Source organism: Adelges cooleyi, unplaced genomic scaffold (genome assembly GCF_023614345.1).
Source record: "Adelges cooleyi isolate 19-005CV unplaced genomic scaffold, UGA_ACOO_1.1 ACOO_flye_CR_arks_rails_tigmint_CR_PRNA_167, whole genome shotgun sequence".
In the NCBI taxonomy this organism is placed as follows: domain Eukaryota; kingdom Metazoa; phylum Arthropoda; class Insecta; order Hemiptera; family Adelgidae; genus Adelges; species Adelges cooleyi.
In genome coordinates this window covers 1,849,898-1,877,702 of record NW_026095824.1, presented here as the reverse complement: position 1 = coordinate 1,877,702, position 27,805 = coordinate 1,849,898, and the positions used below count along the sequence as shown (strand labels likewise).

Genomic DNA, 27,805 nt, shown 5'->3' with positions numbered 1-27,805 from the left:
TTGTTTAAAACGATGTAAAAGTAAGTTTATTTATTGTCCAGGCGATTCTGATTTGTTTGTTACCAAGCAAGTTATTTAATAGGGTACCTAACTATAATACAATATAATATTGTTAATAAAAAAAATACACAATAAAATAAAATATATCGTTTTTATAAATTAAAAATCAAACGAATTGGTATTATATTATGTTACTTTAGAATATTTGATATTAAAAGATTCATTATTAAATTTCAAATTGTGAAAAAATGGCTGTTAAGGAAATTGAAAGTGGGTGGTTTTTAAGGAGTTTTATATGGGCAATATTTATGAAAAAAGTAGTTTTAATAAATTTCGGTCATATCATTTTTGTTTACGTTAATATTTATATAAGCTACAGAGTATTATATTTTTTAAAGTGTACAATTTTTTCTATGAGTTAAATCTATATTGGTGGTACAATAATGAAGAAAACAATTAAGACCCAAAGCCTGATCAAACTACGTCTACTAAGAATATGATTGGATTTTAATTTTGTAAACATATATAAGCTCGGCGGCCTATTTCCAGGTTATTGTGGAAGTCGATTTTTGTATAACTGTCTTATTTACTTAAAACTGAATACTAGCTATTCGAGAAATTAAAATTAATAGCAGAAATTAATATTTTAATTGAAATATCAAAAATCGATTCCCACAAATAACCTTGAAGATGGGCCTCAAATATTTTTTTGGTCCATCCTAAGTTGGGTTAATTTTGTCAGGCTTTCAAGTCTGAAACGTCCTAAAAAACCGACCAAATTCCATTCCCTTTAGTTTTTCAATCTTTCTGTAGAATCCTCAGGAACTATGCATATATTGACCACGTTTTTCTCCAGACAAATTTTTCTAATATTTTCCAGTCAAATTCTTTGCGAAAACCATTAGTTTAAACTCACGAATAATTAAAATAATTGATTTAAAAATAAACATGCCTTATTGTTGCCAAGTAATAATAAAAGAATACGCTGTATCGTTGCTAGATAATGAATGGTAAATAAATAAATGATTGCAGACTATAGTTAGAAAACTTTTTATCTAACAACAATTACCTAGCTACGCGACCAAAGATAATCATGGTGACGTTATATACAATAATGTCTGGTTTGATTTAATTCCGTTTAAAATCATACTTGATCGTACAAAAACTTAGACATTTAGACATATTAGCAATGCCTGAAGGGGTGGGAGCATAGGCGCAACTAGACCTACATTTTAAGGGGTGCTAAAATGATGTATAGTCAGGTCTATACATAATTCTTATCTTCAAACCATTAGATATAAAATAAAATATTTTAAAACAAAAATATAATAAAATAAAAAATTTTAACAGAGTATGTACATAATTAAAATGTTATGCGTACAATTCAGAAATTTGAATTTTGGGGGGTGTTAATTTTGAGTTGGGGGTGCTAAAGTCCCGCTAGCTGACTAGCACCTTCCTAGTTGGGCTTATGGGTGGGAGTATTCTATAGGTATCACCACAAGGAAATTGACACTAATTGTTATTTCTCATTGTAAAATTTGTATGCAAAACATATAATTTCAATCTTTGTTTTTTGTTCGTGAAAAGGTATAATAAGGGGTTTCTCTACTTTGTACTGAACGAATAATAACAATTTAAACGTAAGTACTTACAATTTGTAGTTACAAGATGCCTATCCTGGTCTTCCCCAGAAAATGGAAATTGGCCAGGTTGGTTGCTTTGTCGCCTAAATGATGTGGGCAAATTTTTCGAGCTACTGTTGGCTCATAATCCTTTCGATCACTGTTATCCATTTGAAAAGTCACAGAAAACTATAAACAGTATAGTTCAAAATACATTTCTGAAGAAATAACTGAATTTGATTGAGAAAAAAATTGTTCGACTTCACGTGAAATAACGGTTATTGTTTATTTCCGTTGCTTAACAGTTAACAAATTTTAAGTCGCGTATGACGACCAAATATTGTTATTATAATCATTCGTAAATTATAACCAGTTTTAGCCAATACCAAGAAAAAAACTGTTTTCCCGATTTTTTCCATGTCCACTAAGTTATGGTAACATATGAGTCCTACCTCCTGACAATTTTCTTTGCTAAAATGTCTTAAAATTACTGCAAAAACAAACAAAAAATTTCCCCCTCCTCCTGTGCCTCTGGTACACATAGTGTAATTTTTTAAAATTAAATTACTGAGAAATAGGTACAAAAGTTTATAAAAATAATATTAGACTTGAGTTGATGAAATAGGTATAGTTAGCCAAAGGTTATATTTTATCATCGCCCATTAATTTGTTTAGCTGTAATGTACATTTTTTTAATCAAACTATCAAAGACCGTGGTCAAAATTATGAAGTTTCAAATTTGTGCGCACTGTAAAAGAATAATAAACCAAAGAGGCTGTATGTAAGAAAATGAATTGTTTATAATGATAAGATAATGCGGTTTTTTGATAAGCTGTTTAGGGCCATGTGATAAACACAATTTGAAAACATTTAACATAGGTAAAAAGACTTTTTATGTCGAATATTAATTATTAACGATTAATATAAATATTTTATATTTTACCGCCATTATAGTAGGTACATTGTTAAATCTTGTTCGTGAATTGGCCAGTTGATTCAGTGACGAGAAATATGTTGGACAGTGTTGTTTTGCCCGGTAACGACGTTTCGCAGACAATATTCGAAGGAGAATCTAAGAAACAAGATAAAATTATCGGACCCGGACTCGTGACAAACAACGGTAAAATTATCGTGAGTAATGGAGGAATACTAAGAGGCAAACATAATAAGCTGTACTGGGTTGAACATCGCAAAAAAAAATATATGCCGTCCAAAGACGATATTGTCGTAGGAGTTGTGGTGGCCAAAACTTCTGAGCTGTACAAGGTGGACATTGGATCTCACGAATTCGCCACGCTTCCATACTTGGCATTTACTAATGCTACCAAAAAAAATAGGCCTGACGTCAAAGTGGGCAATGTTTTAGCCGCTCGCGTTAAAGCTACCACACCTTATATGGAAGCGGAAATCAGTTGTGTGGAATCCGCTAACAGTGTTGTACTAGGCCTATTAGAAGACGGCTTCTTAATAAGTGTCAGTTTGAATTATGCGTTACAATTAAAAAATCCCAACTCCAAGTTGCTGTCAGAGCTCGGGCATTTTATACCTTATGAAATTGTTATTGGCATCAACGGTAAAGTATGGATTAAAACTTCGTCTGTACAAAGGACTATCGCCATTGGAAGCGCCATAATAAATGCGGAACACTTGAAAGAAGATGATATTCCTCAACTGATTAAAACTTTAAAAATGTAAATTAAATTAATAACATTATGTAAAAACGTATAATATTTTTGTATCTTATTGATTTGGTGGTTATATTTGTAATTTGAAATGTTATAAGGTATATTTATTTACCATGACAATTTATCAAAGCATTCTTGTAAATATCATAAACTTTTTTGAACGTTAAAAAGTATATAAACAAATATGATGTAACGATTTATTGTTTTACATAAACACCACACCATTTGAAATAATACCATGTTAAATTACTTCTACTCTGTTTTACGCTGGTGCCAAAGTACTGTTGTTATTAATTACTATGAAAAAGTTCCATAATAATTGGTACAATTTTAATTGTTTTTCAGTAATAACATTAAAAACTATTCTAAAAAAAGCAAAGTCTTGATTAGTTTGGGAATTTAATTTTAACCCATTAATAGGTAGAATCTGTCTCTACTTAAATACACTAGCAAAATGCATTGTTTAAATAATATACAAAATTGTAAACCGCGCTTAACTAATTTAAACTGCACAAAACGTGGACATCTCTATTATTTTTTTACTCCAAGAATGTTGAAATATTATTTTCATAGCGGAGTCATATTTTTTATTTGACAAAAATTATTTATAAAATAAAATAAATACATATTTATGATGTTTTTTCAGTCACAATGAACAACAGAATATCTCAAGTTAGGTTTTTTTTTTCTTACAGCATTACCTTTTCTAAAAAGTTCTCGTGAAATGCAATCCTAGTTCATTGGAAATACGTTTACAAATTAAATTTTCCTAAATACTGTATCTCAATTGGAAATACTATTGTTATATTTGAAAAGAAACATAATTGAATTGCAATTGATTTCCCATCAGACCTTAAAAAAAGTTTGAATATAATATGTACATTACCGCAACATAGTAAATAGTTTTAACAGTAAAAAGTGTTTTTAATTTTTGTAAGCCTATGAATAAATATTAAAAGAATATAAGAAAGTCGTATGTTGTTTAAATATTTTCCTAGTTTATACCTACTAAATAATAAATACTATATGAATAACATTAATATAAACGTACCTGTATTGGAATTGGTCGACAAATGCTTTCCTAACAGTCGCCGCGCCGTTTTCAAAAAGTCTACCTTCTCGGTAACACAATCTGCAATCCTTCCTAGTTTCGATCACTTCAAATAATTGAATTTCATCAGAAAGAAAATTGTTCGAGTTATTGTAAATATAAAATATGTAGGTAGGTAATGATTGTTGTTTATTTATCGACTTGGCGATTTTGCTTTTGTCCGTCTCTAAGTGCATTATATTAGTCGAATATAACGACCAATATATTAATATATTAACTGTAGCGATGGGAATCCGAAAATCCGTATTTAAAAACGCTATTTAAGCCACTTAAAAATCATTCAAGTATTGAACATTATTACAATATATAGCTGTGTACTTAAGTGAAATATAATCGATAAAATTGTAAAAATACAACGCAACACTAAAAAGATAAATTGCTTTTGGATTTCGGATTTGTTGAAATGGAATCCGGAATCAATTTCTAGTGAAAGTTATGCGTTTTATTTTTAATTTTCACCAGAACATTTTACTTAGGTACATAGCATTTTACTGTATTATTATTTAATAATTTTAAGATTTTTAAAGTGGCTGAAATAGCGTTTTTTTTTAAATCCGGATTTTCGGTTTTTCATCGCCACTTCAACCCTAGTTCATTGGAAATGCGTTTACAAATTAAATTTTCCTAAATAATGTATCCCAATTGGAACTACTATTGTTATATTTGAATTACCTCGAAAAGAAACATAATTGAATTGCAATTGATATACTGAGAGATCACAAACATTCCGCTAGCTTTGTCGTTCCAAGAAGTGAGAATGAAAATTATGGCGGACAACCTTCCACGGAAGAGTCAAAATACATTGCTATTTGATTTAATATATTATGTATTAAAACATCAAACACAAATGCCACAACATCCATGTACCACAAAATATCAGTAGATATTTAAACTCATGTTGATATTGCATTCCAAGCTTAATACAATGCATTCTAACAATTATGTACTGGAATCATAAAAAGGACTAGTACCTTATTAAATAAATACTTTTAATGAAAATACTTTATATTGTTTATGATAACTTTTATTTTTTTTTGCTGCATTGAATAGTAAAAATTAATTTCTATGGTCAAAGCCGTAAAGGTGGTTAAACTAGGCCTTATAATATTTATGTCGTACAGTACAAATAATATATTAATTTAAAAATGTATATTAATTTATGATAATTACTTATAATTGGTTAAAATGACTTAAGGAGGTACTTAGTTTAGTTATATGCACTGCAACAAGAATCTTCTGTTCACAACTACGTAATCCTAAATAGATAATTTAAAATTTCTATCTTATGGGGAAATATATAGAAATAAATATTAAACATAAAGTAATACATAACTATTTTCCTTTTTTATTTTTTAATACTGTGTACATGTGACTACCAACAATACACTTGACTAACTGTTATAAATAATATTATATAAAGTGTATACAGAGTAAGATGTTAAAAAGAAATATCTTTGTTCCTAAATTGTATGACACAATTTAATACAATAACAATTACATAAAATGGCTGGTATACAGGAGGTGTTGATCTGGGATACATTACATTCAACGAGGTGGTTGTAATAAAATAATATAAAATTTTCAATATAAATAATAATAGTTATAGTATTTCCTAATTTATAATCGGTTAATAAATAGAGATAACTTAGCTATCTAGCCAATACATTTAGCCTTATCGATTGACAATCAAATACTTATCTCAATACTGACGTCTAAAGTTACGACACTAAAAGCAATGAACTTAAATATTACAAAATTATTGGCACTAAAATAAACAGATTTGATTGATACTGATAATTTTTAATTTAAAGTAAAACTACATGGTATTAATATAATAAGCTAATGAACAGTCTTAATTATGACTATACTGATTCAAATGACCAGATTGCGAGCTAGATAACAATATAAAACCCTAGCTAAAAGTAGAATACTAAATTTAAAAACATTTTGCCAACCTAAACAAATAACTAAATCACCATGCAAATGAATAAATAACAATTATGAGTTTTGGTACCGCAACCAAGAATGTCACGAAAATAATAATGAATGACTTGAATAGGAACAGGGAGTTCTATCTATTGTTGCTGTTTGCAGTAACAATATTTACTAAGTTGAGGTTGAGTTTGAGAAATGCACCAAGGTTGATTTCCATACATGTTGATTCGACTTATGTCTTTTTCCTGAATAGAAAATAAATAAAAAAATTCTGTTTATTCTATAGTTTCAATATAATTATAAATGTAATAAAAATTACACTTACATAAAGAATAATCTTGTTAGTTTCACTGTTGTAATGACACGAAAATTCAAATACGGCGTGTCCGGGGCGCGTTATTATTTTAAGCTGAAGATAAAATTTAGTCACTTTGGTGTTGGCTGACATGTCCGGAACAAAACCGTCCTTATCGGCGGCTTGATGAAATTTCATTACACCTTCGTTGGGTGCCATTTTAGTTGCCCATTCAATTTTTTCTAGTTCAATGGAAGAACAGAGACTTGTAAACTTCGCATTATACCTGTTGATGATTAATACATTCAATTTTAAGAACAATTCAAATATATTTGAAACAAGTGATATAAAATCTGTACTCATTGAGAAATTGAATAAAATGTTCTGCTGCATGAGTGGCTATTTCATTATTTACGTCAATTGGTTGCCATTTAAGACAAGCACACCAATGAGGCTCGATGTACGCATCTTTGCAAGTTCTATCTAATGGTATCTGCAAGTATTTATAGTAAATAAAACAAAATTATTTGATTACCAGTGATTAAATACTTTGTTGGGCTTTTACTGGATTGTATAAACATTTTTTTTTAATTTTAGAAATTTTATCAAATTTAATGAACATGGACCACTGTTAACGTGCAATGAACCACTTTGATTCATTAAACCTTAAATCAATAAGTATTCAAATATGAACATTCCAACTAGTTGATTATTTAAATTTAAATCACAATACTAGTTTAATAACAAGAAACCCAGAACATTTGGGCAGCCCCACAAGTAAAAGTGATTTATTCTTTACGAAACTGTTACATACTTCATCAAACAGCGAAATAGAGCGCTTATTTAGATCATTAGTTTTCAATCCATCTTTGTGTAAAACGCTCAATAATGTAGAATATATATCAAATGGTGACGTCAACCGCTTAGTATTATTTCGCATGTTTGCCGCCATTCTTGGGTACTTGCGAGCAAACCATTTTGGCAGTACAAATGAAAAGAACGGCATACGTTCTTCAAGTTTACCTTGCTGCGTATCACGCACAGATGCAAATCTGTAAGTACATAACAAAATTTCAAACTATAAAAAATATAATTAATTTAACAATTTAATAAATGTTACCTTTGTCCATGATCACTCATGAACACCAACATAGTGTTATTCAAATAGCCAGACTTTTGAAACCACTGCAACCATTCAATTAAATCTTGTTCAGCTACTCCAACTTTGTTAGCATAGTCATGAGATAGTTCACCGTGAAAGGCGAACATGAATTTTGGTTTGTCTTCATACACTCGAAACATGTCTTTTACATAATTAAGCATAATCTAGAGCAAAATATTAAATTAACAAAATTAAAATTAAACACAAGTAAGCATAATATTGTTGAAAATAACACCTGATGTCTGGGCCTTGAACCATAACAAAACGGCTTTTGTGTTTTAAAAGTAGGTGTTGCATCTACGTAATACGTTCGCATGTAGTGATCGGTGGGTTGTTCATTAAATCCTTTGAGTCTATAGGTAAATACTCCAACATCAGAGACGTCTTCAGCATAACCTAATATTTCCAATACATTTAATTAAAATAAGAAATTTATAGTGTTATTAATATCAGTGATGTAGTCATTAGGGTACGCACTGTGAGTACCTACTTCCTACTTTTCTATTTGAGGGTACACAATTTTCAAAATCATGCATAGCAAGTTATGTAGCAAGTAGTTACAGTGTATATACTAAAATATACCATTTGACTACATCACTGATTAGTATTAGGAAGTACAACCTGTGACATATCCATATTTTTTGAACAGCTTCCATATAAAAGGATACACATCTACGTAAGATGCTTTATTCCCCATACGCTTTCTTGTATCTGGCAATTCTAATTCAGTTCTTCCTGTAAAAATAATATGATAAATCAAAAACATTGTAAAAAAAACATGTTTATTGTAAGGTTACAACCTGTAAGTATAGGTATCAATGCTTGCGGAGTTCCATCGCCAACAATATTATAACTTTCCAACACATGAGCGCCCATAGACTTCAGTTTAGCGTACAACTTTGGAAGTTTTCTTTGGACCATCATATGAGACATTGAATCAAGACCAATCATTAAAACGTTTAAATTTAGGCCATCTTTGGGTACACGATCCCATCCAGCTCGATTCATGACATCTTCGTCAAAACGAATTCCTGCCATTCGGCTCTCCCAACTGTAAAGTATTAACAATATTTTAAAATCATTATTTTAGCATCAAACATGATAATTATGTAATTAAACTTTAGGAGTCTGAAACAAAAAAAAAAAATTTATTCATTCCAAAATGAATGACAAGAGGAATAACAAAGGGTACCAAAAAGGTATTTGTTCCAGAACGAATTCTGGATTACTGACCAATCTATCTAAATAAAATTATATTTGATACCTCGTTTGGCCATTTTCTGATTCACAATATACTCTAAAAAAGTCGGTTGTCTCCAAATTGTACTCTGTATGGGTTGTTGTTATAACACCCGTTGACGTGGAGAATTCATTAGATCTCAAAACATCTACAAAAATATGTTTTATTCAAGTATGAAGAAATATACAAAAAATAAATAAAATCATACCAAAAAACTTGCACTGAATGTCTCCATATTTTTCACGCGCTTTTTCGGTGATACGTGCAACACTGCCTTTTACAACAACCCAATCTTCTTCTGAATCACATACCAAGGGTGGCTCAAGCTTCACAAAACTCATCATTATCGGATCAAATGGATCCAAAATAGGTCGTTGGCATGCTACGTAGTTATCATCTTTTGTACTTCAAAAAGCATCAATGACAAAAAATATTACCACAAAATTCCCATAAAAAAAAAAAAATAAGTACTAGTTTCAATTAGATTAAAAGATTAATAAATAAATCATTTGAATTTTTATTCATTAGACAACTGTATTGTAGTACACCAGTCAGCACTCAAACCAAGCCAAGTAGAAATATTTTGTTTCTATAAATTGAATATTAAGAAAATAAATAGAACCACCCCATATTCAGAATTCTAAATATGTTTAGTTAAATTTAGATTAGAAACCGCTTTTCTGAACAAAAAATATTTGTTTTTTAAGTTTTAAATAAATAAATAATTAATAATAAAATTTTCTTTTTCTATTAAAGTAGTCATTAGACTTAAAATGTGAAATAAGAACCCTAAAATGAAATAATGTACAAATGCTTAATACAATTTTTATTAAGCAGTGTAATCTACAAACCTTTTTTTTTTTTTTTTAGTAAATTGTTTTTTATAATTTTATATAGAAAATATTCAATCACACACTTATGTAGTGTTATCTGCAGATAGATAATTAATTAACTGTTTAGTGGTTAAAATAAACTACTATAAAATATCTACATCTTACATAATATATTTATTCTCGAATATGACTAAAAAACAAAATAAGGTTATTTGCACAAGCTTTAAACAAATTTAACAACTATTAGAATAGAATAAAATAGACATTTTTGTTTAATGTTAAGTAATTATTTCATCTTTCGTGCAATTTTATAAAAATGCATTTCACTAATCAAAAAGCTTTGATTTATTAATCATGCCATAAAGCCATACACCAAGACCAAAAAAATTGGTCTCTTTTAAATAGTTACAAACCACATATAATGACTACCACATTCTAAATAAAATGCAGTATACAATGAGCCGTTGTATCATAAGTAGAATATAGTTTTCTTCTCTTTGGCATAGCCAATTTGATGTCCATGCTAATATAAAAAATAAAAATAATAGTAAATCGGGACTAATGCAACTGTGTATAAAATGAATAATACATAACATACAGCACTAACTGAAGAAATACATATAACAAAGCTTACAAATAAAATATGATTTTTAAGAAGTTAGCTAATGAAAATTGTATGCCTAAATAAAAAAGCTTAAGAAAGACAAAATACACATTTTTAAAGTAAAACTATACAATAAGTTCACAATACAAAAATCTTAATGGTTTAGATAATATACTGTAAAATAATGTAATTATTACTTTTTAATGCCCACTTCTGGTGCTGAATTTATAATTTCTTGTTCAATCTGTTTTCTAGAAATAAAAGCAAATAAGTTTGGTAATATTAGTATTATGGCCAAGGCATGTAGTTACATCAACAGTGTCCCAATACTAAATTGAATACTTACAGCATAACTGTCCGGTCCGACATGTCATAGTATGGATTTTTACGAGTCATTTGAAAAATTGAATAACCCGTGATACCCAAAATGATAAACACACAAAAACGACGAACTATAAACGATGGGGCTCGTACTTTAACCATTTTGAACTGAATGATACTTTTCAATTTATCTGAAATAAGACTGTACACAAAAATTATGTAAAATACATTGTACTCGTCATAAAACTATTTTGTGTATGAAAACATTTTATACTTACACTATTTACACACCTTGAGGTTACTCCCATATGATTATCATGTCTGGTTTGCCAACATTTTAAAACACTGGCAAACCAGTCAAGATAATCAAATGGGAGTAACCGCAAGGTGTTTAAATAGTGTAAACATAATACCCCATTCAAGCTTAAATAATTTTTTTAAGATTTTATATCGGATAATTTATAGTATATTTTGAATAATTATTAGAGAACTTTAAGTTTTCTAAATAAAAAAATATAAACTAGTAAATAAATGCCAAGTACACCATGAATTACTAACAATTTTAGTTAATATTAAAAGATAAAAAAAAAAGTATCTGAAAAATTATAATTCTTGTATTAATACAAGTATTTATGATCGAAAACTTACATATTTTAAACAACCCTTATATACAACAGCAAGTTGACTTACAATTAGAGGCGCCGAATACTTCCGATGGTTCAAATAAACCACTAAAATATTGGGTGTGTGAATTTACACTGACTGGTATTGTGATAATAGGAATGTATAAAGTATATTATAGTAATAGTTGTTATATTGGTAATTATTTAAAAGTTGAAATTTAGAATTGTCCGTGTGTATTGCCGTGCATTAATAATGCGATCTACGTAGATTCTCCACAGATCATTAACAAACTATAAAATGATTTAACCATTCGGCATACCTTAAATTAGAACGAACCCGGTTGTCATTAGTGCAGATAAGTTTTGTTTATGTTGAACCGGCGCACCTTGTTAAAAACGACCATATTATTCGGTCTGCGAAACCGGTAGGTACATCAGTTCCATTTGTCTCATAATTTTATATTTCTTAAGTGTATTGATTAAATTACTCATTGATATTCATTAGAATTTAGATAAGTAGAATGTAAGAATAACTTGTAATCTGACACTGATCACGCAAATTCGACCACCGGTTTTATAATTTTACCTATATTATAATCGAAAAATCTTATCATTAATTAGTCAGGTCAAGTTGCATGATGATAACATTAACAACAATATTATCATCTGTGGTAAATTATGACGACTGTAATCAACACTAACAGATAAGATAACAGTTATTGAAAATTATAAAAAAATGTTTAGCTTGAGGAGGCCGCAGCCGAGAGCCTAATTTAAATCAAGTACTTTTTTTAACACCGTTTTTTGTTAATTGAATGTACTGAATAGTGCCTATGTGAAACGTCATCACTAATCTTATTAAATGTTTAAACAATAGTAAATACTAATTTATTTTTAAAAAATTCAGTCTTATGCTATTTAATAACGTTTTTAAAATGTTTTTTTTTTAAATCATTGTTTTTTTACACTGTTATATTTTATAGACATGGCGAAAGTAATTTTAGTAACTGGGGGATCTGGTCTGGTCGGAAGTGCTATCAGAGAGATTGTCGAGAACCAGAGTAATGCGCTACCTAATGAAAAATGGATATTTACCAACTCCAAAGAAGCAGATCTAAGGTAAAATCCTAGTTGATACCACTTACGTTTATTAATTAGTAAAAATTGTTTTACAGTAATGTCCAGGCAACTTGGGATTTATTTGAAAAATACAAGCCCACCCATGTTATTCATTTGGCAGCTATGGTTGGCGGTTTGTTTCACAATATGAACAACAATTTGGACTTTTTGGTATGTATTTTATTGTATAAATCTAGTTTAGCGCCCAAGCCATATAATCAATTTTTTCCCTCCATTAAAATTGTGTGTTTATTTATGTTTGTGAAAATGGCGTTTTTAGATTTTTTTTGGTCACGCTTAGTTTTTGAAATATAGCCTATGAGAATTATTGTTATGTGCAGACTATTGGCCAAGGGGTATCTGTGCAACACGGCATCATTGTACATTATAACAACTACTGCCTACTGCCGATTTCCCTTAAAAAAAAAATCGAGTCTAAACTTTATTTGTTCCTTTATTTTTTATTTTATTTCTAAATATGTTTTTTTAAACAAAAATTTACATTAAGATAACATTTTATTCACAGTTTAAATCCAAAATGTATAAAAAAAACATATCTTTTTTGTTAATGATTTTAATCAGAAGTTTCCAAATACATATTTTTATATTATATATTTTATATTTAGTGTTTATTAGAAATGAAATCTTTAAAAACCACAACTAAAAAAAAATTGATGCTTTTCCATTACTATTTTTTCTAATAAAAAATTAATACAATACTATAAAGCATGTAATTTTTAGTGTACGCTTGATCCTTGATGTACATATTTTGGTTAATTCAATTTTTCAGAAATATCTATAAAAATATAATTAAAAGTACATTTAAGTATACATTTGTAATAAAATTAACATTTATATTAGTTACCAGTTAACTACTTAGTTTTTTATATGTTTAATGAAATGTCTTATTTTTCAGCGCAAAAATATGCACATAAACGACAATGTACTAGAAACCAGTTTTCAGCACAATGTGACAAAAGTAGTGTCATGTCTTTCCACGTGTATATTTCCTGACAAAACCACATATCCTATTGATGAGACAATGGTATATAAAATTAATTTTAAATTATAAATTATAAATGAGTATGGTTATTAATATAATATGATGAGTATTGAATATCTAATATTACAAGTAATTTTTAAGTGCAAACAATGAAACAACAAGTTCTTTAGCACAAACTAACCTTGTCTTAACATTGACCTTAGGATTGAGTTATTTTGATTAATTTTATTAGTATTCATTGGACACTAACTCCTCTTGTTACGTGTAAACCAATGTGTTTTAAAACTATAATGTAATTACATTTAATATTTCTTTTTAGATCCACAATGGCCCGCCCCATCCGTCAAACTTTGGCTACAGTCATGCAAAACGTTTGTTAGATATTGCCAATAAAGCTTACCACCAGAAATATGGTGTAAAATATACTTCGGTTGTTCCGTGCAATGTTTTCGGGCCAAATGATAATTTTGATCTACATAATGCTCATGTCGTACCTGCTCTTATTCATCGTTTACACATAGCCATAGAGAAAGGTTTGTCAAAAAACCACATCTTTTGTAGAAAATATAAAATGTTTTCTATTGTTATTGTTTATTTTAATATTTTTACAGGCGATAATACATTTGTGATATTAGGCTCTGGAAAACCCTTACGTCAATTCATCTATTCACTTGATCTCGCTAAACTAATTATTTGGGCTTTGAGAAACTATGATGATGTGGAACCAATAATTCTATCAGGTGTGTGATGACAAAAGAAAACAGCTTTGTGTACTTTATGTTATAATTGTTTTTATTTTCAGTGGATGAAAAGGACGAAGTAACTATTGGCCAACTAGCTGAAACGATTGCAAAATCATTTAATTTCCAAGGTACTTTAGAATATGATACGAGTGCCGCCGATGGGCAAATTAAAAAAACCGCTAGCAACAGAAAGCTAAGGAAACTATTACCAGATTTTGAGTTCACAAATCTAGAAACTGCAATTGCTCATACAGTTGAATGGTTTCAAAAATACTACAAAGAAGCAAGACTTAGTAGTTCATAAAAAATAAATGTTTTTTAACATAAAATTATGTTTACCATAATAAAATACCATCTGTAAAAATAATTATTACCTATTTTGGTATATTATTATTGATAGATCTATATAGTATTATATTTTTGTATAATTACTAATTAATTGTATGAAATAATTTAATACAACAGTAATTACATTTAATTTAAATTGTATTGTTATTGATTAATTTATTAAGGGACTAGATATATAATACAACTTTAAAAGACTATACTGATGTTAAATGAATATAATTTGTATTTTTATTTTATAAAAAAAAAATAGCTATACTGAACAATATTTAAACATTTAAATTTACCATCTGATTATTTAAAGTACCGTTTGATTATTGTCAGATGATTATAATTTAACAATGTTTTGTTATAAAAACTATTTTAAATATTAAATAGATAATCATAAGAGTGTTAAAAAGCAAATATTTGTTCTAAAATAGAAATTAAATTTTTATGAAATTATTTATGAGATTTTTGTAACTGAAATGATTACTAATTACAATATCTTAAAAGGTTTTTACTTAAAAGTTTATTTACCAATGTTATTTTATGTTTGTACTTATTAGTTGTAAAGGGTCATACAATTTTCAACTTTTCACATGCAATTTTATGTGAATCCTTTTTTTTTAACTGTATTATGTCATAAAATGTTTTTTATGAAAATATGAACTTTGTGAAACGTTCAACCTGTTTTTTTTTTTAATTATATGGTTATTTTATTTTACTATTTTATCATTTTACTCAACTTGTGGTTTTGCCTTATAATATTATGTATTTTTATTTTTATTTTATAACTGTATTGTGTTCCATAAAAAATATATTTTTATGTATAAAAAAGTTCAGTTATAACTTATATAATTGCTATATATTTAAAAATATTATAAACAAGTTATGAAATCCTGACAGAATTAAATCAATAGACAACAGATAAAATTGTTACCATTGCCTAACTTTGATGATGTAGGTCTTTTTACATTACTACAACCTTTTATTATCCAACTGATTACAAATTGTCACTCAAAATATAAAAATAGATTTATACAAAATAATGGCACTTTTTAATTTTTCAAATCAATTAAATCAAATCAAGAGCGATTTTAAATAACATCATTACATTTTTAAGTTTCCTACCTACTGTCTGTTTAACATTATAAGGGTACCTACCATTTCTAGTTTTAGGCTCAACCCGATTCAACATAACAATTAATCGATTTTTAAAATCCAAATCCAGCTGTTTTTTTATCTCGGAAATAGTTTTTAGAATTAATATAAAAAAATGCAGATAAAAATCTCCAATTCGAGACGCGCGTATACCTGCAATATTCTATTGCTCGTTGACGTGGAACAAATTATATATTAGATTACAGGCAACTCTATCAATTAAACGGACGGTATAGACGACCTCGAAAATTAGAAGAAAAGAAAAAATAATTACATATTCATATTATTATAATAGGTAGGTACGGTCCTAATCCAAAACATGTTTATAATTTAATTGTTTCTACTGCGGTTTGTTGGCGTGGGATATTTTTTTTCCCATTTCGATTCCGTATACTTAATATGTTGTTTAATAATACATATATCCATATATAGCATATATATATATATATATATATTAGCATTTGGCACCTTATACCGACCGCGTTTAATATTTATCATCGATGCACTATTATAAATTAAGCAAAATCGTATGCGTTATTTATCGCCAAGTTTCGATAGTAAAAAAATACATTTTAGTGTTGCCCCACTCTTTGTTTCTATCTAAAACGCATTGACCTTCTAGGAAAATTTCTGGTACCACTACTGCAGTAGTGATTAGCCCTCAAACCCAGGGTTGCACTGCTTGTCGACGTACGGCTATTAATTTTGTACATTTTACTTGATGGCATTAAGACAGTCTAAACACACGATGATCCTTCTGAATTCTATCAAACCGTGTCAACGACAAACCTAATAATTAATTGCATACCTAAAAACATTTTTCGATGGAAATCCGTTTAGCATGTTTAGCAAAGCTCGCCGTCCGATCGAGGCGATTGCGCACGAATTAGTCTTGTTAAATCCGACTTTAATAAATTACAATAATATTTTGCCACTTATAAACCGTAGTGTGTGCTAAACAAATTACCGAGATACCCGTAAGTTGTAACCGAACGCCGACTGCCGGCAAAACTGCGATGGCCACATATACACTCCTTGCAGTATTTTGTACGGGGTTCGAATTAATTATAAATATTAGCACGGTTGTTTTAATTTTATTTTTTTATCAAGCTGCTATCGATCGCCGTATGATATTATTATGCTTTGGCTCTTTTGGGTGTGTGCCCGTCGTACACACTATTAATGGCTGAATAATTCAACGTGTGATAGATGCCCGAGTTGGCCGTCGTTCGTGCTGCACAAGGTATAGAAGTGGCGCACCGCGCATTACAGTGACAGGAATGACAGCGATGAGTAATGGGAAAAAGCTCAGGCGATACCTAGTGTGTTTTTCGGTAACTCTAGCAAATATTAGTTAAGTCGAACGAGGTAGGACAATGTACGGTTTAAATCAGCAACGCCGATAAACATAAACGACCAAAATCGCCTTTTGAGTTTTAGTAGCACCTTACAGTTTGGGCCATCGTCGACTTTTTAGCCCACACGCACATCCAAAACGTATTTTCTATGATAATATTTTGCCACCCTGATCTCACACGCGACTTGACTTTTTACAAGTAAGTTTCTACTTCATTTTGTAGTTCAGTACAAACATTTGTGACTTACAACGACAAAGATTAATTATTGTCGGAACGTGGTTTCAATTTTCTCCTGCGCTATAAAAACTACAACGAACGGTTTTTGAATGTAAAACCTAATGATTTATAATTTACTGAAACTTACAAAGTATTTTATACTTGACAATATTATTTATGTTATGAACAACAAAACAATTTTGTTTCCTACTAGTGTACAATTAATCCTACAAAAGACTTCACCCGGAGGTCACGTAAATCGCAATTCTAAGAATGTTTTCAACTAGTTAGTCATAAAAACTTTTTTTTTTTTTTAAATCGACCGTGGGAAAAGTTCACGATGACTGATGCATTCCCCCAAAGCGATTTAGTGAAGTAGTTAATGTGTTGTTGAGGCTTGATGAAAAATATGATAAGTAGGAACAATTTATTTGTCATTTTTTGAAAATAATTAATGCATTATTATTAAAAATAGAATACATAGGAAATAAGGTTATAAATAATATTTAATTTTCAGCCAAAATATGATTTTGAAAATATTTTGACAATTAAATTAGGTAAAGTGGTTATGGTTATTCAGTTTAGTGATACACCCATATTTAGAAAAAAAAAAGTATATTATTTGACTTGAGTAGTATTATAAATTAAGTTGTGTTTAAAATTTTCCGGTAATTTTGCTTGGACTTTGAGTTAAATAAATTGACTCGAAAAGGTGTAAGTAATGAAATGTACGCCTAAAATATTAAAAAAATGGTAATAACTATTGAACTTTTTTTTTGTAGTAAAAATAATACAAAATGAAATCGTCTCGTGGCTTCATATTCAAAGCAGAAACAAACTTTGGAAATATTAAACAACGCTGCAATCAATTTATGCTCACTTTCCAAAACAGGTCGTCTTAATTATTGGGTCGCATCAACCTCTTGGTTTTGATCGATGCTTACATGATAAATTTATTAAGTGAACAAATTGGCACGATTATAACATGCGCTATTAAGCGTACCGAATATTAATTGTTTTAAATTATTACAAATTAATGTATACGTCGATTCTTACACAATGATACTAACAATAGCACAATTTTAATCACACCGATTTGTTATTATTACACCATGGCCGAAGATATAATGTGTGTACATAAATATAAGCAAAATCAATTGGATCCATCGCTTCCAACTGACTAAACAACAATATATAATATTGCAATGCAAAAAACGGCCGGCGGCATGATGAAAATCACAGAATTAAAGTTCCTTTTATACAACAGAATCCAATGTAGACGACAAGAAAATTGTAAACAGCAGAAATTATAAGGGCTTGTACGCTGACCCGGCAGAATAAAATATTATATTTTTTTCTTGACAATTTTTTCGTTATATAATGTACATAATGAACGCAACGAGAAGTTGTTGAACGGGACAACTTTGTTCAAGAAGAAAATATTGCTTAATATTCAGGGCCACGGCATAATGGCTTTGTATTCAGTCTGAATGTTGAGCCCTGTAAAGTACTCAACTCGAGCAAAGAAACACTTGTACGAAGACTTGAAAAAGTCATCGTGACTGCACTTACATCCGGGAAATCAATATTGTAACTTTGACACAACCGAGAGAAAGTCTAGAATCCTCCTTGTGCCACGATCATGCTAAATGTTAAGTATGCACTCACAAAAAATCGTTTTTAAACTATATTATACAGTGATATCATATTCGGAATTCATTGGGCATTTTAATGATTTTATAAGTTGACTTATGAAATGTAAATTTAAAATCATAATTCCGGAATTTGAACATAATATACACTAGGTAAGACATACTTAATACCTACCTACATAATATAACGTCAGTGAAATTATATGATAAAAACATTAAAAAATACACAGTAATTATTTGTTATAGGTAATATAAAAAAAAATATGATCGAAATGAATTTTGTAACTTGCCTTAAGTATATCTGTATATCACTTATCTCATTAACGATACACATTTTATTCATGACTCGTGACCTTTTCTGCAACACTGGTTTTGTATCGAGCCTTTTTTTAATGGCCTATTCAATTGATGTACTTACAATTATGTATTTATAGAGTCGTACTGTAAGACTGAGTTTTTTTATAATTATTATTTTTTTTTTACAGTTATCATCGATTAGAAAATACGTTTAAAGCTTTAATACAATTAAACCTAATGAAATATGCCTACGCTTACTTGTTTTAATTAAGTTTATTGCCAATATGCAGTTACATACTTTAGCTTGTTCATTAAATAAATGTATACCTATTATGTGAATCTAGTAAAGCTTAATTAGAAAATCAGCGGCGTGGAGTATCAGAGAATCAGGCTTACTAATTATTTTTCCACTATGTTAGTTTTTCATTTTTCATTTTTCAATTTAAAATAATTATAATAGTATATTGATTTTAACCACTAACAAGTACAAATTATATAATTATATATATCCATTTCCAATATAATAATATAAAAATATATTTTTTTTCATACTATTTTTATTATTTTATTATTATTTTAAGTCTTTACCTATAACTATATATTTAATTAAATTATTCCAAGTACAACTGAAATTTAGATAACTATTAAACTTACAAGTTACAATTTTTTCGGCAACGATGTTTGTTACTTATTTTTTTTAATTATATACTTTTACAACAATTTTAAATAGTTTGTTACTTATTTTTTCTTTTTCAAAACGTTTGCTATAGTACCTTAAAGCTATTCAAGGTCCTTATAGTTAATTTACTAGGCTGTCTTAATAACTGTTATACACAATTAAAAGATTTATAACACTCACAGTCCTATCAATGTATCTTATTGGTACCAGTATAATATAAAAACTTATTTGACACAATTTGTATGTTTAGATTTGTTGTTGAATGAATTTAATGTAAGAAATACATAATATATATACATATACTTCCGTGTGCATATTTTCTATTGGAAAAACAAATAACTTCTTTATTACTTAAACATTAAATTCAGTTAAACGCAATATTTTTCTTGCCAAAGCGTATAGGCTCTGACATGGGCATAATTATAGTGGAGTGCCTAGATATTTTTTTCATACACATATCATAAGTGTTGGCACCTCGCACTTAATATAAATAAATACATGCTGGATCACACTTTAACCTTCACTTTTTGCTTTAAAGTATCATTTATTAATTTAAGTGATATGGTGTAACGCTGTATAATTATATTTATTATTCTAGGAGATTATTTAAAATTAGTATCTATTTATAGATTCATGTTTAATTAAACTACTGCATAAACAATAATATTATGGTTAGCGCGTTGTTTGGACTACAATTGACATTAATTACAATAGATAAAAGGAAACTGTTAAAACAATTATGTATCAATCATTTTTTGTGAAAGACAGATATTTAATTTGATTTCAAAGAAATGTTATTTTAATATTTATTCAGAACGATAGAAGTCTGAGACTAACTTCAACGTTTCTACAATCGGTATGAGTATATTATAATAAAACGTTCATTTAATTAAAGTACTAACCAGAATGTTTCAGATACGGGACAGGTCCTAATTGTTTATCAATCATTCCACATAAACCGTTAATTAATCAAATAGAATGTATTTTATTACCATTATACTACTTATTACCTTTATTACAAAAATCCACTATATTTGATTAATTAACGGTTTATGTGGAATAATTGATAAACAAACAAGACGTCAGCGATGATGCTACTTTGAATATTGGCCAAAACCCATAATATATTGATGTTTATAATAAAAAACAAAACACATTTTTAGTATAATATATACATATTCAAATGTCCGGGCTACATCCAGTAACGATTATCGTTAACACAAAGATGCATTAACATAAAAATTACATCATTTTGCGTAAAGGCTTCTAATAGGATCGGAGGAAGGGTGCGTTGTATATTTTAAACACAAACACCTTTATTCAAATTTTGTAGTATTATGCATTAGCATTATGTATATAATGTATGTTCATTGGGTTAATGTAATTCCTGTATATTATGTACAGTGTATTTCTATAAAATATGTATTAAACTCTTCATCTCGCGAAGAACCTTCAGTAAACAATTTCTAAATTCTATCTATAAAGTACATAATATAATATAGACTGAGTATTTTCGTCGACGAATGCTAGAATACATAAAAACTGGTTATAGTTATTGTATAACAATATTGCGGCCTTACATAATATCATAATTGTCATTGAACATAGGTACATATTCTACATATTCTACTAGTCATTATAATCAACGATGATAGATTCAGAAAATCCAAAAGAGCGTGTTCCTCCCTGCTAGCCATCACAGCGATGTCGACATTGAATTTCGGTGTAAGCATATTTTTTGTAAAACTAAAAATAATTTTCGTGAAATAATGTAGATAACAATAGTTGAATTATTTGGAACAACAGCTACAGGTACACACAATATTGATGGACATAGTAAGGATGTATGCCGATGGTGGTATCGCCTATAATACTATAAAAATATCTATTACCGTGGACGTCCAATGAGGATTGGCGGATTCTACGGTAAGCCTAAGGACCTTGGAATATTGTGCAAAAAACGATCGTGATAAAAATTAAAATTACATGTATAAATGGTATGTATACGTGTATAAACACCGACCATTATATATGCATGCATACATATATTATTATATCTGTTGACTATAATGAACGCGCGTTTGTGTTTTTGTAAATATAAGTTATAAAACTTGGCGAGGAGAAGTTAACCGCCAGCACGCTTTATAATAACCATTTTTTCTGGCTATAAGCTAATAGAAAAATAATAATAATATGGTTGTTAACATACACACACAGTGCCGGTTTAGAGGTTAAAAACTATCCCACTTCAAAATCAAAGTATTCTACAATTTTCAAATACTACTTAATCGAGTTGTGTGTGGGACGCATCAACAGCTATATTATATTGTATTCTCACCCCTCGCTTCACCCCAGCAATGGTACATTATTATACGGAATGGTGAAAACAAGTACAAAAATTTTCAACAACAACTACTGTAATAGGAAAATAATATAAATATACTCAGTCTGAAGTCCTTGAAAATGCATTTCTTGTGTAAACAGACATGACATATCTTTTTTTTTTTGTGATTTCATCGACGCAAATATGCATAAAAATAAATACCAGGTACAAACGTACAAATTGTTATTGGTTGTTGTACTCGATTTTCTTTTATAATTCGGTTTTTATTTATACAAAAAATGCATAAATGTCTTCAAACTGTTACCCGACGCTGCACGTTCGGTTTATAATTTGTTCTTTAACAAAGAATTTCATTCATATTATGTTATTAAATTTGCACAGGAAACAACATACGCGTCACATTATTAAATAAATGCAAATTTTTCGCACCTGAGATATTCTGTACAATAGAGTATTGTGAGCGACCATAATATATTATATTTGTTCACTAAACAATTATATATGAATATAACAATAATATAATTAATTAAGGTAAAGCGGTTAACGATTTTTTTCTTTGAGAAAAACTTACTATTGTACAGTTTTGCGAAAAACCCGTTGTCACGTCATTTCCTGTATTATCTTTATTATTACAAATTATTCGATCCTAGTGTAAAGCACTTAACATTAAGTATTTTTATCTTTCAACGGTAATAACCATAATGTAATAAGTATTATGTTTAAACTTTTGAAAACAAACGTTGGGCCAGTGTCAGTCCATAAAAATTTCAATGACGAATCATAATATTATCGTTATCGATTAATATATTAAGTGTTACTTGTGTGATCTGTACGCTATCAAAGTTCAAATTATGATTCAATACCTTCGTGGTGTTAACAAATTGCCATCGATACAGTAGTCATCGGTTGCGTTATATTAATCTAAATATTAATGTAGTTTACGAAAAGGTAACTTAATTAGTTTGTTGCTGAAAATAATACTATTGATATTGATATTTTATATTATATTATATCAATATCATTGCCCTATGATGAAATGGGATATTTTATTTAACTATACTTTATTTGTTATTGTAATGTTTCGTTGCATCATTTTATTTACTTACAAAATAATTACAATAGAAACAAGTTGAAAATCCGAAGCTAAACCGTAACAAAAGCTAATCTTATATTGGCAAGATTGTTAAGAAAAACGCCACTTATTTATAATCCAGGTATAACTCTTTAATGTTTAAAAAGACGAGTGACCGAGTAGGTAAGGCGGCAGAGTTCTACTCTCTGTGGTCAGACGACTATCTAGAGAGCTAAGAGACTTCTACCATCTAATGGTGCCCTGAAAATTGTGCCAAAATATATTTTCAAATGTTTATTTTATACATACATAAAAAGAATAACAACGAAAGTGTTTAACTGGAATAGTATGCCAATTTTATGGAAGGTTCATCTACTATTTAGTGAGGTATAAATAGTAATGGGTTTATGCCTATTTACTACGCCATAATCTATTAGCACAGATCATGCTTTCTTTTCTTTTTGAAATAAACAAAAAAAAATATATACATTATTTTAACTAGCATCCAATGTTATTGGCAATCGCGCTTCAATTGTGACTATTCTAAGATTTAGATATTATTATACATACTTTTATACTTTAACTAACTACTTTTGTAGTAATCATATCGTTTAACGATTCGTTGTAAAACAACGCAAAAAAGAAGCAAATTTATATCTCATTACATTACCAACAAAGTAATGCCAATCATTTATTTATTATGGATACACCTTAAACGTTTGATAATTGAAAATTATCTTACCATTTTTTAGTGTAGTATATCCTAAAGGGATTTGAAAAATATATTAAGGTAATTTTACGATATTAAAATGTATTAAATATTATACATTGATTCTCCGCAATAACGAGAAAAAATAATCAATCAATTTTTTTGGAACTAACATAAACCGGTAATTTATTGAAATACATAACAACCATGACATAACTACATTAAAAAGTGAAGTCAAACTTTTAAATTTGCAATAACTTTAGTTAAATTCTGAAAAAAGGTTGATCTTTTAAAATTAATTTTGTCGGTGCCCGAATACTTGTAAATTTATTCATTTTCATTTTTAATCTAAGAAAAAAATCCAATTATTACTTATATAACGAAACGTTTTATGAAATTGAACCATAAAAAATTCAAATCACAACCGATAGATGATGTGCTACCAATAATGTATAGTCAATGTCAAAGTAAGGAAAAAAAAACAAATTTGGCTATTTATTGTACAACATATTTACATATGACACTAGTTTCCATTAAAGTAGTTTTTTCATGTTTACATGACATCAAGCATTCGAAGTCGAATCGACAATACAAAAACAATAGGCAGTAGATACTATCTACGCTTCACCGTCATGGCGGATTTTTTTTTTTAATAGTAATTTGTTCTTAATTAGTTTATAATCGACGAATACCTACATCTTGTTCTTAAACGTTAATCCTAATTTCCACGAAAGTCATTAAAAACACTATCAAATCGTAAATAGGTGTGTTGTTGCGTGTAGGTCCAACACAATTATTAGGTATGTTCTTACTAAATGGAGTCCAATATCTGTGGAAATAAATATTCGATAAGCAAACATTATTTAGGTGTTATACGCACATATTATGTTTTAATTTAATAATATCGCTTTTACATTGCTACTATTTTAGCTTTAACTTATACAAATAGTTGCAGGGATGGTTTACGAATGAATATACAATGTTTCAAAAATATTATATTTATTATATTAATTGTCGCTATTAATACAAATAATATTACAAAATACAACTAGTATACTACGTAATAATGTGGTCTTGAGAATTCATTATAGTCACTAGGTAAAATTACAAAAATGTAAAAATTGAAACCTATACGTGATATTATGGCACATTTCATTAAAACGTGTAAACAATACAGACAAACGATACCTAAACAGGATACAACATTTTGAGAGTGGAAGATAATAACAATATGTATAAAAAAGTTTGACATATTATGTTGTAGTTGTACCGGTCTCCTTGACCTCCACCTACATCCGATACTGAAGAAGTTGCTGCTCGGGGATCTGATCCCCGAGATCAGACAGGAATAGGTACAGCATAACTACTAGTACCTAGTATTACTAGACATTAGTAATACCCCAGTGATTTTTGGCAATGCAATACATATATATATATTATGTATACCGCACACCATTGATTAGAAAATCAATCCTAATACCTATCACTTAAATATATTAAACTGTGAGTAATCGCTTGATGTAGTTTGTAATGAATATATAATCATGCCGTTATTTAGTGCACGCAGTGTCACAGCGATGAATGTCTATGATAAAACACAAAACTAGTTACAAGATAAAATTGTATAATTATTAACGAAATTGATTGCTATTCGATTATAATGTCCCTAATATTATTACTCTTTTTTTTTTTTTTTTGCGCCAAGTCACGCAATACTACAGTGTATCGTACTATTAGTGCATTAAAGTTAATTTTCTATACTAAATCCATCTTGGTTTTTACATACGACGCAATATCATTCCAATAATTACATTTACTATACGAGATGGCTTTGCTTATAATGATTTTATTAGAGTGATCCGGTTATATTTCAATTACATAATAATATTATATATTTCCAAAACTTGTACTTACTGGAAACTACATCACAATGTGTAACACGTATTACAAAACCACTACTAAACTCATTTAGTGTATGGTCGAGGCTGACATGTTTTTTTTTCTGAAGTTTTTGTGTGAACAAATATCATGTGTTGAGCTTATTTCTGAAGATAATTTTCACTAACATGCATATTTTTTTAGTTTTTGCTATGGTACTTAAGTATAGTGATTTAATATTATTTTACTAGCTGAGGCACACTCGCTTCCTAGGTCAATTTTTTACCTCAGTACCGATTTAATTTCGCCCTATTTTCCAGTTACAATTATTTTATCGTGTACAGAAGCTGATCATACATCCAAGGCTTGCCGGGAGAAAGTTCTAGAAGATTCCGTGGAATTCTATGGACTGCTATCGAATACTTAAACACATCAAACGGTCATACTTACACACCACCTACACCCTTTCCAACCAAACTCTCTTATTATCGATTGGGCACGTTAAGTTACACGGGTGTATACCGAGAAACGGGGATTATTTTTAATAATTATTGTATTAGCATATTATATTGATTATTATTATTTACAGAACCAATGAGCGGAGACTGTTATCACATGACATCCTCTCAAACCGTTTAGTAATATTTTTGTATGAACTGTATTTGAAATATATTATAATAATATAAACTATTATTCATAAAATATATTATTATATATTATACTTATAATTTGTAATTGTTTTAATGTGTGCTAAAAGCCCATTTTATACATTTTTTTTATATCCAAAATATGTAATTATATAATATATTAATATATACAGATAGCTATTATTGAAGTGTACCTCTATCACAAAAACAAGGCTGATCTTACAATCAATCCAAACGACTAAAATTTATAATACACAAACAAATGTTTTTGGTTCAGTGGACTAGTAGCGAATTAGGTACGCAAACAGTATGCAAGAATTAAAATTTAATTAATGTGAAATTCCATAATCGAAATTGTTTGCTAAATTATTATCGCTAAAATATCTATATTTTTTCAGTGATTTATTCATGTATTACTTACGCAATTTTAAAATAAAACCAGTGACATTTACAAAGTAATTAATTCAAAGAATTTAATTTTACCATGTCATGTTAAATATTTATAAGTACAAAACATGTTTTTTATAATATATTAATCATATTTTTGTTGCGAATTATTAGTTAAAAAATATAGAATTACATTTTTTTCTGGAAAAAATGATATCCCTCATCAATCAACAGCTTGGTAGGTACAATATCAATACATACAGTACACATGTACAATATAATAATAGGTCAATACAATTAACACACACACCAGATCCGTACCCAATTTGTAGTGTAAACTAATGTAATTTAATATTTTGTCGTTGAGACAATAAGAAACGATCACTGTTGCGGCGGTCAACATTTGAAATTCAACCTGATAGTCCCCACAACCATTTAAAAAATAATTATTGGTAGACAAATCTATAGATGCACGATTATTGAGCCTATGTTAAAATATGTCGTTCCAGTTTGACGGATGTCAAAATAAAGTGATCCAAGACGATGAGAAAATGGCTCCCATCAAACTGGAAAAATCACTTTAGAGATGTACCTTTACAATGTTCTACATTAATATCATTAGTTTATATTATAGTTAAATAAAACTGATTAGCTTAGCTTGTTGGCTTTATTACCTACTTATATTAATTTAAAAGTCAATGACATGGTTGGTAAAATAAAAAAAGTTGGTTTTCTTTATTTAAACACAGAAAAGTTATATAAACAAAAAAAATAGCATT

The 27,805-nt window shown here is 28.8% G+C and overlaps 3 protein-coding genes and 1 long non-coding RNA gene across 11 annotated transcripts; 3 read left to right on the top strand and 1 right to left on the bottom strand.

The window, feature by feature from the left end:
- Nucleotides 1–2,470: 2,470 nt before the first annotated feature.
- Nucleotides 2,471–4,187, top strand: LOC126832799 (exosome complex component RRP40). The gene has a single exon (XM_050563752.1). It carries the CDS (start codon nucleotides 2,637–2,639, stop codon nucleotides 3,318–3,320), a length of 684 nt encoding a protein of 227 aa, XP_050419709.1. The 5' UTR covers nucleotides 2,471–2,636; the 3' UTR covers nucleotides 3,321–4,187.
- A 1,556-nt stretch (nucleotides 4,188–5,743) lies between these two features.
- On the bottom strand, nucleotides 5,744–16,813 carry LOC126832759 (uncharacterized). Of its 5 annotated transcripts, none has more exons than XM_050563672.1 (13): nucleotides 16,596–16,813; nucleotides 10,837–11,013; nucleotides 10,688–10,741; nucleotides 9,262–9,458; nucleotides 9,078–9,201; nucleotides 8,614–8,864; nucleotides 8,435–8,548; nucleotides 8,049–8,209; nucleotides 7,772–7,977; nucleotides 7,466–7,703; nucleotides 7,011–7,144; nucleotides 6,682–6,937; nucleotides 5,744–6,601 (listed from the first exon to the last, which is right to left on the bottom strand). In XM_050563672.1, the coding sequence occupies exons 1-13, from the start codon at nucleotides 16,628–16,630 to the stop codon at nucleotides 6,497–6,499; spliced, it is 2,052 nt and encodes a 683-aa protein (XP_050419629.1). In that variant the 5' UTR covers nucleotides 16,631–16,813; the 3' UTR covers nucleotides 5,744–6,496. The 5 variants fall into 5 exon arrangements, with proteins under 5 accessions (XP_050419629.1, XP_050419630.1, XP_050419633.1 ...); XM_050563673.1 differs by lacking the exon at nucleotides 16,596–16,813 and adding an exon at nucleotides 11,755–12,049; XM_050563676.1 differs by lacking the exon at nucleotides 16,596–16,813 and adding an exon at nucleotides 11,821–12,049.
- Nucleotides 12,105–14,845, top strand: LOC126832760 (probable GDP-L-fucose synthase). Of its 3 annotated transcripts, XM_050563681.1 has the most exons (7): nucleotides 12,149–12,310; nucleotides 12,418–12,553; nucleotides 12,610–12,724; nucleotides 13,470–13,598; nucleotides 13,876–14,089; nucleotides 14,168–14,296; nucleotides 14,359–14,842. In XM_050563681.1, the coding sequence occupies exons 2-7, from the start codon at nucleotides 12,420–12,422 to the stop codon at nucleotides 14,601–14,603; spliced, it is 966 nt and encodes a 321-aa protein (XP_050419638.1). In that variant the 5' UTR covers nucleotides 12,149–12,310; nucleotides 12,418–12,419; the 3' UTR covers nucleotides 14,604–14,842. The 3 variants fall into 3 exon arrangements, with proteins under 3 accessions (XP_050419637.1, XP_050419635.1, XP_050419638.1); XM_050563680.1 differs by having other exon boundaries at nucleotides 12,105–12,216; nucleotides 13,876–14,296; nucleotides 14,359–14,845; XM_050563678.1 differs by having other exon boundaries at nucleotides 12,148–12,310; nucleotides 13,876–14,296; nucleotides 14,359–14,845.
- Nucleotides 16,814–21,613: 4,800 nt separating the features above from the next.
- LOC126832866 (uncharacterized) lies at nucleotides 21,614–26,643 on the top strand. 2 transcript variants are annotated; one of them, XR_007684812.1, is made up of 3 exons: nucleotides 21,614–21,714; nucleotides 21,796–21,986; nucleotides 26,313–26,643. It is a non-coding gene; the product is annotated as an uncharacterized LOC126832866 (long non-coding RNA). The 2 variants fall into 2 exon arrangements; XR_007684811.1 differs by lacking the exon at nucleotides 26,313–26,643 and adding an exon at nucleotides 25,379–25,591.
- The last annotated feature ends 1,162 nt before the right edge of the window (nucleotides 26,644–27,805 follow it).